General features: G+C 37.6%; 2 protein-coding genes across 2 annotated transcripts; one reads left to right on the top strand and one right to left on the bottom strand.

Annotated features, from left to right (window-relative positions):
• The first annotated feature begins 3,493 nt into the window (after nucleotides 1-3,493).
• Nucleotides 3,494-9,042, top strand: LOC133722625 (protein ECERIFERUM 26-like). Its single transcript, XM_062149498.1, has 2 exons — nucleotides 3,494-4,224; nucleotides 7,744-9,042. The coding sequence occupies exons 1-2, from the start codon at nucleotides 3,721-3,723 to the stop codon at nucleotides 8,710-8,712; spliced, it is 1,473 nt and encodes a 490-aa protein (XP_062005482.1). The 5' UTR covers nucleotides 3,494-3,720; the 3' UTR covers nucleotides 8,713-9,042.
• Nucleotides 9,043-12,595: 3,553 nt separating this feature from the next.
• LOC133721634 (perakine reductase-like) lies at nucleotides 12,596-15,276 on the bottom strand. The gene is made up of 7 exons (XM_062148299.1): nucleotides 15,113-15,276; nucleotides 14,848-15,015; nucleotides 14,488-14,691; nucleotides 14,186-14,358; nucleotides 13,487-13,583; nucleotides 13,148-13,301; nucleotides 12,596-13,001 (listed from the first exon to the last, which is right to left on the bottom strand). The coding sequence occupies exons 1-7, from the start codon at nucleotides 15,170-15,172 to the stop codon at nucleotides 12,817-12,819; spliced, it is 1,041 nt and encodes a 346-aa protein (XP_062004283.1). The 5' UTR covers nucleotides 15,173-15,276; the 3' UTR covers nucleotides 12,596-12,816.
• Nucleotides 15,277-16,333: the final 1,057 nt, after the last annotated feature.

Here is a 16,333-nt window from a genome sequence, read left to right as displayed (position 1 = left end):
AGCTTTCAAGGCATCTTTCTTTTCTATTTTTATATGGTTGTGAATCCCCTATTTGCATTATTATATATTTCCTCCTTTATTGTCACATTAATAAGTTTTTGGATACCAGATTTTAATAGGGGGATAAAGCCTCTACCCTTTATCATAAAAGGTACCACACGTACAGTAGGCACATTAAAACGATAGTCCATTTAAAGTTAAGGTGGGACTGAATGCAAGGAAATTTTAAAATATATACATATATGTCATACACACGTTTACACATATGATTATAATAATATGAGTCATTTTTTATGTAATTTTAGTTTTATTAGAGGATTACTCCACCTACACTCTTATTACAAATTTATGAAAAATTAATTTTCAATATTATAACTTTGATTTAATTATATGTAAATAGTGTAAAATAAATGTGGTAAATTTGTTATTATTGTTGTAAATTTATTTCAATTAAGTTATAGATTTAGTTTATTTAGAAGTAAAATGAATGTATAATAAACATCTCAGTACCATGTGTGGTTTTAATTAGTAGTTGTGCAAAGTGGAGCATGAGTGAACTTTGACAAGGATATGCCAAGAATGAACAAAAATGACATACATTTCATAAGATTAAACAATGATGTGTAAATGCCATATAAGATTAAGGCCACGAAATATATGACCTTAGTGAGACATATAATCATTTTCTAAAAAATATAAAAGTTATAAGATGTAGGTATACTAATTAAAAAAAATTTTTAAAAAAAAGGTATACTAATTAATTTATATACCAAACTAATCAAATCAATTATAGTAGTAATTCTTAGAGAGAGAACCCTACCACACTGGACTTTCCAACCGTTGGTCCTTCAGTATGCCCAGTTGGTGTGGAGATTGGGTGTTGTCGGAATTAGGTGGGAGGCAGGATGATGGGAAAGGCCAGCGATGGTTCAGTGGGTGGCAATGGCGGTCGTGGTCTCCAGAGCGAGATCTTACAGCCCTTCGTCTCGGGGTTTTGTCAATGGAGATAGACCCAAAGGGCAGAATGGGTGGAAAGCGGGCATGGGTTCGGATCGCTGTTGGCTTAACCTGATTGTAGGTCGCAGTGGCGCGTCAGGTTCTATCTACCCTATTCTGAAGTTGAGTTGGTCAGCCAAGGTAACGGAAGGCGGAGGTAGGGGTGTGGACGGTGGTAGATTGTTGACGAGATTCCAAACGAGCTGCTGGTACGGTTGCTTTTGCCAATCTTGACATGGGCTTGGGCTAGGCTTATGCTTTCGCACCAAACTAATTTACTGTTTATTTATGTTATTTGTTTTTGTTAATTAGAAATGGCTTTAGACCGGGAATAAGTCATTACCAATATGCGTCAGACAGTGTTCTAAAACTCGACCGCACACGCCTCTTAGGCGGCGTGGGCGGCAACTCTCCGACTCAATTAATGGCAAATCGGTGGAATTGGGCGGTCTGGACTTGGGCGGCCGCCAAAGAGGCTTAAGCAGCCCACCTAAGCGCCTGGGCGGGTAGATGGATAGGCGTTAGGCGGTATTTAGTTGGAAATTGTAGAGTCGAGTCGTTTGAATTAGCCATCTGGGAGGAGGTTCGGGAGCAGAGACTTCGGTGATGCTGCGAAGATCGGCGGCGGTGAAAGCTTGACGAATGATGGTGGCGTCGCGGGGCCAAGTCAGAGGTCCAGAGGAGGAGGAGGGGCTTTCTTAGTTTTTCCCCCCAGCTCGAAGGAAAGTCTTGGTGAGGTCCGTGGAGTATGTTGATGACAGCGTCGTAGCCGAACACCTTGAAGGCTTTGCGGAGGTCGATGACGTTGTTGTGGGGAGAGGGTCAGAGTTGCCCATTGTTGTTGCAGATAAGAAATTAAGAATGAAACTCAAAGAAAAGATTTGAGTTGGTGGAGAGAAGGAAAAAAAGTCAAAAATGTTTCTCTGAGGATCCGGACACGTGGAATGAATGGTAAAGAAAAGGGATCGATGAATGGTCTATCCGTCAAGATAGTCTGGGGCACGTGGGAAGGTGGGATAAAGTTATGCACTTGGGCTATATATTCTATATTTTTTAAGTAGTTTTTGATTTGAAATACTTTTAAATCTTCTTATATTCCTAATTATGTAAAGAAACGCCATAAAAATAAAATTAAAATTATAAAATACAATTCCGCCTAGGCACCCGCTTAGGCGTCTAGGCGCTAGTCCCCTGACCACCGCCAGACTAGACCCTAGCGATTTTTCAAACCTTGGCGACATAGCGACATGGCTGCACACCTTGTGTGCCTTGTCTGCCCTAGTGAGGTGGCGGGTTCCTTACTTTGTCAAAAGATTGCAACCTCCTCTAGTGGCAGGATGAAATGGAGCGTCGCCGGATTTGTTTCCTTGCTGCAACATAATAGGAAAGCTAGCTGTGCTATTTGTAATGATGCTTCTTTATGATAGAGTAATCTTTCTATTATGTCATCGCTTTGTTAAAGCAAATAGAGTAGCCAGTTGTGCACTCTTTGCTAATTGGTGCTTGTTAGAATATATAAATTTAGTAGAGACTCCTGATATTATTTCAAAATGTTCTCTTAATGCTTATTGTAATCTAGGGTTCAGGCTCTACGTACCCCTCTTGTATTCAGCAATTTCATTAACCATGGCTTGAGGGTAGCTGCATCGGTCACTTTTCAAAAAAAAAAAAAAAGAGTAATTCTTTTCTAAATTTAATTTGATTATGTGGTATAAATATTCAATATAGTTGACCCGACTCTAATAATTATACCTTATTTATAAATATTATCACTTGTTTTCACTATATGAGAAAATAGACCCTAAATTTTGAACGGAGAATTTTAAACTATAAATTTTGTCTCCCACCAATTTTATCTAATACGTTAAGAAATTTTAGTAGAATAATGTATATAAGACCAAGACGGTTTTTCAACTGCTTACATTCAGGCCTCGTTTGGTTCACGGAAAGAAAAGTAATTCATTTGTTTTTTCTATGGGAAGGGAAATGAAATTTCCCAACAACTTTCAATTCCGATGTTTGGTAACGTAAGGAAAGTTATCAGGAAAGTTGTTAAAAGTTTGTAAAAGATAATGTAATAAAATAATATGTTGTGAGTAATAAATGCAAGGATAAATGCAAGGAAAGAATGAAGGAAAGTGATCTTCATTTGGGGCTTGGAAGGAACCACTTTCCCCCTTATTTTTCCTTCATTCAGGAAATGATTTAATTTCATTTTGCATCCCAAAGGCAGAAAAGGAACAAGTTTTTTCATTTGCTGATACTTACTTTCAGCGAACCAAACGTGGCCGAGAGAAAATCAGGCACAAAATTAGAGGGAGACTGGGTTGAGCTGCAGCCCACCTATTTTTGTGGGAAAATTATTGTTAAGTACATGTTAGGTTTCATATGATAAAGTCAAAAATCTTCTCCCAGCCTATTTTTCAATTCTAGTTTCTGTCCCTGGAGGGAGCCAAGCCACCTTCACGGGTTTGTCCCCAAAAAAAAAAAAGTCACCTTCATAGGGCTACAGTCCATCCCGCAAATTGCTGATCGAAGTGTCGTAGGAGACTCAATTTTGATGAAAAACAGCTCAGAATTAGAATGAACTCGACTATTTTGTTTGTTTTGTGATAGATTTATTGAGCTCAACCAACTTCTTTAATGTCCACCGGCCCCCAAGGACTAATGCATCTCACCCTCCACATCTCCATTTGGCCAGTTACATACCTAAGCTTACTATAAATGTCCTCTCAAATTCTAGTATTCTACACAACTCTTCCGATCCTAATTAATTTCCTTGTCTCTCTGAACATGATGAAGCAGAACGAGAGCAACCGGGTGGCTGTCCGGTCAAAGCTAACGGCAGTATCCAGCAGGCCGGTGAACCCGGGTACGATCCATTCTTTCACGGGTCTGGACCATGCAATGGCCCTGCACAGCGTTCACGTGATATTCTACTACAAGGAGACGCTGTTTTCATATTTTGACTTGGACCCGTTTCGGGTGTGTCTCTCGGAGATCCTATCACTGTACCCGCCGGTGACGGGTAGGATAGTCCGGAGAGAGGTCGACGGTGAGTGGGAGGTCAAGTGTAACGATGCCGGTGTTAGGGCGGTGAAGGCCACGGTGGCGACAACACTTGATGAGTGGCTGGGATCTGCTGATGGGGCGGAGGAGAGGTTGTTGACGGCGTGGGATGATATGCCTCTTGATGATCCTAGTTCATGGTCGCCGTATAGAATCCAGGTACTACTCCGATCCGGCTGTTTCCCTCTCTTTTTAATGAAACAAAGAAAGAAAAAAGAATTTACGTGCCTAAAATAGAGACTGCTTCACTATTTCCTACTTTGTACATCAAGGTCAGTGACTCAATGATTTTTTTTTTTGGGCCTATTGAAACCGGTCTCCTTGGTTCTTTAAGAGATTTTAAAGTTTTTAAATTAAGAAATTTAGTTTCTATGTGAGTGATTGAACTTCTAACCCAGATATTTTATGATTTATTTATTCTTTCACCACTTTGATTACTAATTCCGAAAGGCATGAGGTCTTGAGCAATGATATATACTGCATGCATGAAGCCCTTAGATTTTCCTTAGGATTCGACCAGAGTATGAATGCTGGTTTGGTCCCAAGGACTATATATGCAGGTTGGTACCAAAGATCATGAGCTACCATATATGAATGATTGTTGTTTTTTTTTTTAAAAAAATATTACTTTAGTCACTCAATTATGACTCAATCGACACTTTGGTCACTTTATTTTGAAAAATATCACTTTAGTATTTTAACTTTCACTGTGTTATTCACCTTAATCACTCATTCATAAACCGTCAACTTTTACTTCTGTTAAAGGATAAATAGATAGAACTTAATTAGAGCTAATTTCATTTTACCTCCCCACCCTTTACACGTTAAATCAATTGTGACCCTGCATTTTTAATTTCATCACATGTACCCTTGTGTTCTCCAATTTAATTAATCATGTCCAATATTAGTTTTTTTTGTCAAGTATTTTATAAATTAAAAATGTGGGTCTAATAGGCTCTCATGTATAATGATGATTCACTAATGTGGCATGCAAAATTATATACAAAATGACAACAATTTCAAAATACATCACACAATAGTTGGTAAAGAAAGCTAAGGGTTAGACAAGATTGATTGAACTTGGTAAGTACAGGAGTACCCGTGATAAAATTAAAAGTGCAGGGACACAAATGATTTAGGGTCTAAAGATCAATGTGGTAAAATAAAATTTGCCCTAAAACTTATCTTCTTTCTTTCTCATTTTTTTTTTCTTTTTTTTTTTTCTCCTATTCTGTCTCTCATGAGCCTCGATGATTCATCTACACTTTTTCTATTGTTTAATAAACTAATTCATTGAACGAACTCAAAACAAATACCCCAGAAGAATTTCAAAAGGCAGATGAGAAGCCCAAAACTAGCTAAACAGAACAATAACTAGAGAATAAAAAAAAAGGGGCGGACCTGATTGAGATCGAGGTGTCCAAGTCTACTATGGCGCAATGAGAGGAATGAAAGAGAATAAAAAAGCTTAAATAGACAAGAGGCTCGATCTAGAAGGAAAGACTGATAATAGAGGAAGGAGATTGCATGGATGGTTTGCTGCAGAACGATGGTGTTCTTTTTTTTTTTTTCCTTTTAATTATTCTCAATTTTTAATACGTTTTGGTAATCGGACCAAAATATCTCTAATTTTGACTGTGTCTAACAGAAGTTTTAACTACGGTTTAAAATTAAGTGATTAAAGTGATATTTTTAAAAGTTAAGTGACTAAAGTATTAAATGACTTTGAGTGATTAAAGTGATATTTTTTCTTTTTTTGTTTTGAAAAGATGAATGCTCGGTTCTTTGATACGGAGAAAAAGCGGGTAATTGAAAGTAAAAGGGTAGTTGCAAGGTGACACTTGTCGATCTCCAGTAAGTTAATTTATCTTGGGATGCGAGACTGATAAAGAAGGATCTAAGAGGTCTCGTGCTTCCTGGAAATGCTTTGAATGTAGCAAATCAGAATAGCACAGGGCTCTACTGTAAAAGGGTTTGGTCGAGCAATCACTGACTGTGAGCGGTGCCATGCATGACATCAATCATACACAACTGCGTCGACGTTTAATTTTGGTGGTTGAAATAGACGTATATGATCATCGAAGCCACCCACCAATTTGGGCAACTCAATTCAATTCTCACCCTACCAATAAGCAGACTCGCAATAATTATGCAGAAACAAGAACTCATATTATATATATAATAGTTACGGTTAATACTTAATCATAATTATATGATGTGATTTTGGATTGTTGTTTTCTGCGTAAAACTTTGATTTCTTTTTCATTAATTTAATTAAAATGAGTTTAAACTTTTTGAATAGTTTTTTTTATTTTTTTTTAACAATTTTAAATAATTAGCTTTTTTTTTTTTGAATGAGAGAGGATAAATCAATCCTCCCAAATTAAAAAAAGAGATGTTTGAATAACGACTAACTAGAGATGGACGACATGCTACATAATTATGATTAGTGTGAAAAAATGACATACTAGCTGGACAGTGTCTAATATGTTGAAAATTTTCGCCATAACCAAGTAAAGAACCTAGACGGAGGCTAGGTAAACCTGTAGCCCACCTCATTTATGTGAAAAAAGTTCTTTGAATACAGATTTCATATAAATAAAGCCAAAAATTTCCTCTAATCCTCCTATCTTAGCCTCTCATCCCCACTTTCTGGTTCCAACCTTTGCCCGACTTAGTCATTAATTAAGAAAATGATTTTAAATAAAGAACTTTTGCTTAAATTTTTAGAGGTGGACAGTTTGTACTAAAAAAAAAATGTGCGGTAATCGCACCAAACTAAAACAGTGTCGTTTTATGCCCACACTGCACCGAACCTCATAAAAACAGTTTGGTTGCTGTTCTGGGTCATAAACCGCCCAATTGAAACCAACCCGCACAGAATTTATTTTAATTCATTTTTTATATACTTATTTTTTAATGTTTGATGGACTAAATTAGTATTTGTTGTTGGTTCTATTCACCATAAACATTCAAATTTTAATGTTTGAGACTTTGATCATTGATGGAACTATCTGTAATATATAATTGCTATGTTTGAGACTTTGTTCAGGTTAGCAGTTTGCAAGTTGCTATGTTTGCTTGATAATTGATATTTATGTGGGTTTGTTAAGTGTTCAAATTTGGTATCTCTGCTAGTTGCTTGATATATGGGTAACATTTGTAGATTTGTGTGGACTCTGAATTGATTGAAAAGTGTTTATGCCTTGTTGAAATTGTTAGGTAAAATGAGCATTGTTGAAAATTTGTGTGGTCTTTTTGCTAGTTGAAATAAATAAATCGGTCCACGCCGAAACTGGCCCGCACCGGACTGAAAAATGGTGTAACCGAAATAATCGGTCCAGCCTTTTGAAATGCGGTTGCAGTTTGAAATATAGCCACCGAAAGAAGCAATTTAGTTGCAGTTTGGGCATCAAACAGAGCCGAACCGCACCGTGCCCACCCCTATAAATTTCAACAGTATTTTTTACTTAAAACTAAGTTGAAAGTGCAGCCCACTCGATTTTTCAATTCTAATTATGTCCTTGTCATATAGCTATTAATTAATGTTATATTTCAGTTCACAACTTCATATGCAAGTTTAAAGTACTAACGAAATAACAAGTCTTTCGCTAAAAAAGAAAAACATAAAAGAAAAGTCTTTGGTTTAACTATACTCATTATATATCTATGGAGCAGATAAACGAATTTGAAGGAGGAGGAGTAGCCATCGGACTAAGTTGCTTTCACATGCAAGCAGACCCAACTTGTGCGACCCTACTCATCAAGTCATGGGCCGAGACTCACCGCCGGGAACCCGTCGTACACCCGCCTTCCTTCGACGACTTATCGGACTCGCCACTCACTAGCGGACTCAACATTCACAAGACAAGCACAAAGTTATCATGCTCTTATTACGAAGCCAAGTCCATGGCAGCACAGACCCCATTAGTACTGAAGAAAATGGGCACAGCCACTTTCAAATTTTCCAATGAAGTGATCAAGCAAAGCCTCTTAGAAATCCAGCAAACATGCCCTGTTGCAACCCCGTTTGATTTGCTGGCCGCACTCTTTTGGGCACGCATTGCTCGCTTGAAGCACCCAAAAAGTGAAAGCAAGCACTCTCTCTCCATTTGTGTCGACTTCAGGAAGAAGCTGCAGCTCTCTTATGGGCACTACGGCAATGCCTTGCATTTTTCGTTGCTTTCATTACCTGATGTGGAAGAAAAGGAAGACTTGGGAGATGTGGTTGGAGCCGTGCACCGCCATGTGTCGAGTCAGGGGGAGGGGGAGTTTTGGTCTGCTTTAGACTGGTTTGAATCACGAAAGGAAGAGGGAGGTCAGTTTGGGGCACCTTTTAGAATGTATGGCCCCGAGTTGACATGTATGAGCATGGAGCATATGGTTGACTTTCCTGGGATTACTGGGAATAAGCCGTTGATGTATACAGCTGTGTTTGATAAGGAGAACAGGCCCGTACACGTGTCATATCATGTTGGAAATGTGGAAGGGGAAGGTTTGATAATCGTGATGCCATCTCCGGAAGGAGGGCTGGCGAGGATGGTTACGGTGACATTGCCGGAGGAGGAACTAGAGCAGCTATGTCAGGATGAAGCTATTTCGAACTTAAACCCAATAATGGTCATAAGTGGGACGAGAAAAGCATAAATCTGCTGTTATATCTATCTTAAGGGAATAAAAGATCCTATTCTCATAAAAAAAAAAAAAAAAGGGAATAAAAGAATATTTCATGTCCAAGGTAACGTCAATGAAGTGAATAGTTGCGACACAACCAAGTCAACTCTCCACCCTGGACTAGACGCCATGTGTTCTATTCCTAGTGGTTTTATTAAGATTTCAGTTAGAGATTATTACAGCTCTAAGATTGTATGGGGAGTGCTCACACTCAAGTGAGTATGTGTGAGCCACATTCAGACATGTGTCAAGTTCTCATGGTGTTTTAATATTAAATTATATTAAACTAGCATTTTTCCACACATGTTCTGCATGTGCAAGTTATTAAATTTTTTTTTCTTCAGAAAATAAAAAAGAAAAAAGTTGGTTATTGCAGAGAAAAGAAAATGGGAGAGAGAAATGTGGGTTGTGGATATTTTTTTAATAAAAATATATTTTATAAATGTCTTAATTATCCTTGTGATTTAATTAATTTTCAAAGTTTATTAATCTTCTAGGGTTAATTCTGTCAAAATTTTAGATTTTGGCTAACAAAGCCTCTACTCTTAATAATAGTATAGGAAGTCCTGGGCAATTTAATGTTTACAAAAAACTATGAGACCTAGCAGTGCGCTGCTAGGGTTGAGCGGCCGCCGCCCTTGGGTGAGGTTTTGCAGCACCTTCCCCCTTCAATGGGGTTTTATTCCTTCACCTTCTGTGGTGTCGGCTCTTTGGAGTGGGGACTCTCGTCTTCCCTCCTTCTCGTTTTATCCGCTGACGGTCCCCTGCGTTGAGTTGGAAGCGGCCTGTGCTTTGCCGGCTCGATCGGTGTTGAGGATGATAGCCTATCTATCATCGCGGAGGGCGGCTCACGGTGGTGGTTCGTCGAGGCCTCAGCGGGCGCGTCTCAAATTTGGTGACGTGGGTCGGGTTGGTTTGTGCTTGGCTGTTCAGGGCATGCCCAGACCGGATCGATCAGGCGGTGTTGTCACCGAATCGTTACAAGGTGAGGCTGGCCCCGTCCGGTGTGATAAGTTGGAACGATGGTTGAGTCTTCTTCGACGAGGGTTGGAGGGGCTGCATTCGGGCCGACTCTGGCAGAATTCACAGATCGAATTGACGTGGCGGGGCATCCCAGATCTATTGCTCAGCTGCCTTCCCCGGAATGGTCTCTTCCATCAAGGTTTGGTGGAGTCCCGGATTGATTCAGGCGGGGATAACAGCGCGGTCGCTCGGATCACTGGTGTTTGGGTGCGGAGGCTTTCGAGTGCTCAGAGAAGAGATGATGCGGGGGTGCCCATGAGCTTGGGTGCCCTAATCAGATTCGAATTGGCGTGGGCTTTTATCAAGTCTGCTTTGGCAGACTTGACTTTGGTCTCGGGCCGGATTTGGATCCGTATTTGGGATCCTGGTCGCTTACAATTCCGGATCTTGGATCCGAGACAGCTGCTCATATTGATCTGGTATTTGTTCTGGTTCTTGGGAGTTTGTTTGCTAATTTTTGAGTTTTTGACACCCTCGGTTACTTTCAAACTCCTGGTGAGCGAATCACCTCTCCTAGGTGATCATATCACCGGTTACAGCTACGGTTACGGTTACTCATATCTTTACACTGCTCTCGTGACATATGCAGTGCAGCGATGTCGTCCGACATCAAGTCACATGGTTACATTTAATTTTAGATGCGTCTGTGCGTCTTGCTATCTTTTATTATTTTCCTACTTTATAGATGCGTTTGTGCATCTTGTTATGCTTTATTGTTTCTTTCGATGTTTTTGCATCGCTCCATGTACTTTTCAGTTTCACTTAATATAATTTTGTCGTCTTTCCCTTCAAAAAAAAAATAATAATAATAGTATAGATTAGACAATAACTATAAATGTTGTTTTGGATTCATTTTCTTCCATGTATACCCCTGAGTTTTCTTATCCCCCCAACAACCAAGTCATCAGCATAACTCGACAACTGGACTCGGGGCCGAGTCGATTTCCACAGCATCAATGAACCAAAGAAATTCTCAAACTTGGATTGGCCAGAAAATCTCAGGTTTGTTGTCGCATAAGCCAAATATTGGTCAGAAAGCACTTGCTGAAAAAGACATCGGGAGAGGAACCAATACCATAGCTCAGAGCTTGTTGGTAATGGGGTTCATGCGTTTTAAATTGAACAGGGATGGAAATAATATTATATTTCTTTGCACCAAAAAAGAACAAACGAAAATGTCATTCTCCCAAAACCTATATAATTGGCCTCTTTCGGTTCCTCTCCCAATATATGGTTCTTCTCCCAATTACTGTTTCGCTGAAAAAAATCTCAAGCTTTTCTGGGTTTGGGACGATGACAACATCATGACGGTGCAGATCGGTCGTCGTCCTCGGACATTTGGGACGATGAAGGGTCCTCTCCCATCCCGACTCTCTTTCATTCTCTAGACCCCCGGATTGTGATCTGAGTCAAATAGAAAAAGTGAAAAACCCAAAATCAAAAATCGAATCTTTTCTTCTTTTGTGTTGGGGTTTTCTAAATCAGATCATGTCATGGGCTTTGAGCAATAAATTGATTTGGGGGGTTTGATCAGAGATAGAAGGAGAGAGAGGTGGGTGATATGCAAAGAGAGGGAGGAGAGTTAAGTTTGAAGACGTCGTGGGTTGGGGATTAATTTAATTGGGTCACAAATGGGAGAAGTGAATACAATAAAGCGCATATATAGAAGAAAATGAATCCAAAACAGCATTTATAGTTATTGTCTAATCTATACTATTATTAAGAGAAGAGAGTTTGTCAGTCAAAACAGAAAAATTTAACCAAAATATCCCTCAAATATTAAAAAACATTTGAACTGAAATATTTGAGAAAGGCAAAATGGTCAATTCACAAATAAAAGAAAAACAAATGAAATTTAACAAAAAAAAACAAAAAACAAAAAAAAAACAAAATATGTGCAGCAATTTTCTTAGGTTCGCTCCTTGGGTGAATGAGTATATTCATCATCTCTTGCGATTAAGGCATAATAACATTATAATTTTCTAATCCGACCATTCATGTTGTATAACGTAATACAAAGATTAGCTCGGTAAAAAATCAATCAAATTGAAGACCTTTTAGTTATTCATTTCTATAAAATACATGGACGGTTCATCGTTGTTAGAACTATCCATTTGTTTGATTCAATTAAATAATTAAACGATTTCTGATTCGATTGATTTTTTACAGAGATGATCTTTAAATGCTTATTTAAGATATGGACCGTTGGATTATAAATTTATTAAGTAAAAGTATGTTAATCGACAATGAGGGTGAATATATATGCTCGTTCACCCTAGGGGTGAATCTAAGAATTGTCCATGTAATTATCCACACCCATAGAATGTGTTTGGAGTCTAGTTTAATATTAAAACACCATGAAAACTTGACACATGTCTAAGTGTGTCTCACACACAATCACTTATGTGTGAGCCTAGCACTCCCCAAGATTGTATTAATAGCAACCTGCTAGTCACACATCTTAATTAAGCTTGATTTCATTCAGTTTTACTTGAAGTCCGTAACTACCCTCTCTCTCTTCATCTCTATCAGATCTACGAGATTAGGGTTTCTTAACTTATTATTTGGTTCTACTGTAATTCTTCATCTCATATAATGAAATCTTCGAGTCTTCTTAGGACTTATGACAAATGAACTGTGATTTAGGATTTAATATATAAGTGTGTCAGTATTATAATGGTATACAATACGAATACATATCCTAAGATGATGTGATATATGATATAGACACAAAATCAACATTAAGATAAGTTGAGAATCTGAATACTTAGTTTTAAGTCCAGTCTAATGCAGTTCAAATATCACTATTAAGATTTTGATATTTATTTAATAATTAAGGAGAAACGAGAACACTTTATTCATAATAAACTTGTAGGATTACAAATGAATCTGTCATGGAGTGGCAGAAAGAAAATAAGTTTCACACATATAATACTACACTTACAATGAAAAATGGATATTCGAAGAAGTACAAGAATATCTCATATGGAATATCCCTATCTTTGCCTCAATTAATACAAACATACTACTAATATAACTTAAGCTTGAGATGAACTAATTCAGAGTCTTTTGAGGAGTGTTGGCGAATTTCCATTGCACATGACTCGTGCTTTCAAAACTCTTATCACCAGCTACTTGGTCGAGTGGAACAGCATCAGAGATTTCTTTGAGGTCGTCTTCCTTGAGATTTAGACTTAAGGAGCCAATGTTGGTATCCAAGTTCTTAATCTTTGTTGTCCCTGCATGTATATGTATGTGGAAATTAGTTCAAAGTACTAATGAACTAACAAGATCAACTTATAATCTTTGTTGTCTGCCTCATTTAACTCGAAGACAAGGAAAAGTATACGTAAGTAGGTAACGACGAAGAGGTTCTCAGGCTCACCGGGGATTGGTACAACGTCATCGCCTTGGTGGAGAACCCACGACAGTGCTAGTTGAGCAGGAGAGCAATGGTGCTTTGTAGCAAGGCGTTCTATTGCATGGTATATGTGTCTGTTCTTCTCCAAGTTCTCTCCAGTGAGCCGAGGATGTGCGGCCTGGTATTACAAAATCCAAGATTATTACAAGCCTACAAGTATTCAAATTAATGCTACAATGAAATGCTCTGTTTCTGAATTACAGAGCTCTCTATTTTGACGTATGCTTTTCATGCTTTATACTTTTGTTCTAAGTTTGTCATAGAATTTCAGCAGAGATCAATGTGAGGGAGATCGATATGTACCGCAAGAACATTTGGATCCAAACTTTCGACAACTGCTTTGCCTGCGAAAAAACCACGACCCAGAGGACTATATGGAACTATTCCAATGCCACGCTCCCTGCACCATGTGATGAGAATTTTAGATTGATGTACATGTGCCTTTTAGGGGTAGGTATAATAGTATGATGGAATAGAAAAACGCCAACATCTTGGCTCTTGCATGAAATCTTTATCACATTCATATTGCAAGCCTAAACCCATACAATATGTATGGTGTTTATATCCATCATTTTCATTTCATACCAGCCCTCAGTCTCTATTATTCATTTTTATTAGTTTATGTATCTCGGTTACAATACTAATTTAATCAAGTATATGAGATATTGGGAGAAATTAAAGAAATTCAACTGAGAATATGAATATTGTAAATATGCTTTTAAGATGAAATGTCATGAACTTCTTTAATTACTGATGAAGGTATCTCAATCCCAGTGATGAGAGTCAATGTGTATGATGTTGTTTGTATTGATCTTTATGACTTGTACTCCTAATTTAAATATATAGCTTACAAGTAAATGGTACCGGCAATAATCATGGCATATATTCTATTTTTTTAACACCGATAAAAAGAATTGTATATTTTTTATTTTAATTTTTTTGAGCAATTTTAACCTTTTTTAAGTATATAGAAATTAATCTTGAAATAAATTAATTATATACCTGCAAAGTGGAATAATCTCTTCTTCAATATCACGAGTCCAAAGTGACCACTCCATTTGTATAGCTGTGATGGGATGAACTGCATGTGCTCTCCTTATTGTGTCTGGACTCGCTTCGGATAATCCAATGTACTTGATCTTTCCTTCTTCCACAAGTTTCTTCAGCTCAGCCATCTTAAATCCAAGAAAAAATAGGAAGTATCATATATCCATCTGGGGTTGTTTTGGATCCTCTTAATTGTTTTCTATATTAGTATTATGCATACATTCAAATGAAAATTACATGCATGATTTCAAACTTACAGTTTCCTCTATTGGCATCGTTTGGTCAATGCGGTGATAATAGTAGAGATCAATGTAGTCGACACCAAGACGCTTCAAGCTAGCCTCGCAACATGACCGGACATACTCCGGAGTTCCATTTACCACCACACGAGGAGGTCCTAAGCTTACAATACCAAACTTCGAGGCTAATTGAACCTTCTCTCTTGGCAACTGCTTCAAGGCCTAAAACAACAGACAGAAAATGACTTTGATAATAACATAGTTTAGCAACAAAAGTTCACATTGCATCTGATCGTCTCTCGAAAACATTTGGACAGATGCTTTAAGAAAAGTTCACCAGTAAAGGTGTGATGAAATATATATAAATATCTTTCATACCTTGCCAACAAGAATTTCATTGGCATGATCAGTTCCATATATATCAGATGTGTCAAAGAACGTGATTCCTTTACTGAAGGCATGCTTTATAATGGAGATTCCATCCTCTTCAGCACCAGGATACTTGGCAAAAGTCAAACCCATGCATCCAAACCCCAATTTTGAAACCTGAAGTTAATGCAATTGGAAATTAGAAATAAAGCAAAAAGAAAAAAAAAAAAACTTTAGCAGGAATTAATGAAAATGCCGGAGGATTATATCTTACCTCCAACCCTTGAGTTCCAAGTTTAACCTTTGGGATCTGTATTTCCTTCTGTTCAGCCATTTGCTCTCTTCCTGCAAAAAATTACTATTGATTTGCAAAACTGGTAATGGGATTTAGACTCAAACTGTGAAGGGTAAAGCTCAAGATTCACAAAACTCTTTAATTTGCTGTGTTTAGGATTAAAGTTGGCCATATGTATCTGCGGTTATATATATGTACTCATACACTGACAAGTGACATCACTGACTATGTCATAGTATCTGGTTCTATTTAGAACACTACGTCACTAGGCCTTTTCTTTTGGTAAGTGATTGTGTCACCATGTCACTACTTGACAATTGACATCACTGCTGATGTCTTTGCTTTACTGTGCTGTGTATTTTCCTTCCATAAATGACGTAAATGATAATCTAATCTAAATATTAATCAAAATGGAAAGAAATTTACTTGGAACTCAGTGATTTAAGGTCTAAATCCAATCAGCTAGATTCTCAGTCTAGGAATTTCTGTCTCTTTCCCCTCTTGGACTGTTTGACTATTTTGAGTTAGTTTGAACTCAACAGCTGCTTGAGTTTATTAATTAGCCTAATCTCAACATATGTGGATATAGATAGGGGAAAAAACATTAGTTATACATTTACGTGGGAGGATTCAAAATACACAAACATGAATGGATTGTTGGATTCCATAAAATTTATTTTTTATTTATTAAAAAAAAAATTGATTATAAATATCAAGAGTTGAGATTATTTTATAAGAGTTAAGACTCACTTGCACCCTCAGTGCATAGAAGAATTTCCAAACATTCACATATATTGAAAAACAAGCCTTAACTAACTTCTTAACTTCCCTTGCTTCCTCAACAAGGCAATGAAGAAATATGTTTGTATCAGGTTCTTAATTTGTTGTCCTAATTGGCTCCTTGCAGTAGAAGTGGAGTCTCAAAGTAATAGGCCGGCCAAATTCTTTTCTCTAAAGAAACAAGAGCTCATATATATATAATAGTTACGGTTTTTTTTTTTGGCTCAAAAAGAGGGATAAGAGAGGCAAAGAAACCTCCTTACTACCCCATGTTATTAAAGAAATAAAAGATACAAAAAGAGGGGGACGAAGGTTAATCATATTATATGATGTGATTTTGGCTTGTTGTTTTCTGCAGACATTTAAAATTAATGGTTGGGACCTATAGTTTCAAGTAACAAATGTCAGGACATATATGTG

This window comes from Rosa rugosa, chromosome 7, assembly GCF_958449725.1.
Source record: "Rosa rugosa chromosome 7, drRosRugo1.1, whole genome shotgun sequence".
NCBI lineage: Eukaryota > Viridiplantae > Streptophyta > Magnoliopsida > Rosales > Rosaceae > Rosa > Rosa rugosa.
Note: the sequence above shows the minus strand (reverse complement) of the source record. Positions and strands in the feature narration are given on the sequence as shown.

Excerpts from the sequence above, each read along its gene's own strand:
- LOC133722625 (XM_062149498.1), top strand. The coding sequence starts at position 3,721 with ATGTCCTCTCAAATTCTAGTATTCTACACAACTCTTCCGATCCTAATT. Across the intron at positions 4,225-7,743 it reads GGTCGCCGTATAGAATCCAG|ATAAACGAATTTGAAGGAGG; the intron begins GTACTACTCCGA and ends TCTATGGAGCAG.
- LOC133721634 (XM_062148299.1), bottom strand. The coding sequence starts at position 15,172 with ATGGCTGAACAGAAGGAAATACAGATCCCAAAGGTTAAACTTGGAACT. Across the intron at positions 14,359-14,487 it reads CGATGCCAATAGAGGAAACT|ATGGCTGAGCTGAAGAAACT; the intron begins GTAAGTTTGAAA and ends CTTGGATTTAAG. Across the intron at positions 13,002-13,147 it reads TGACGTTGTACCAATCCCCG|GGACAACAAAGATTAAGAAC; the intron begins GTGAGCCTGAGA and ends ATATACATGCAG.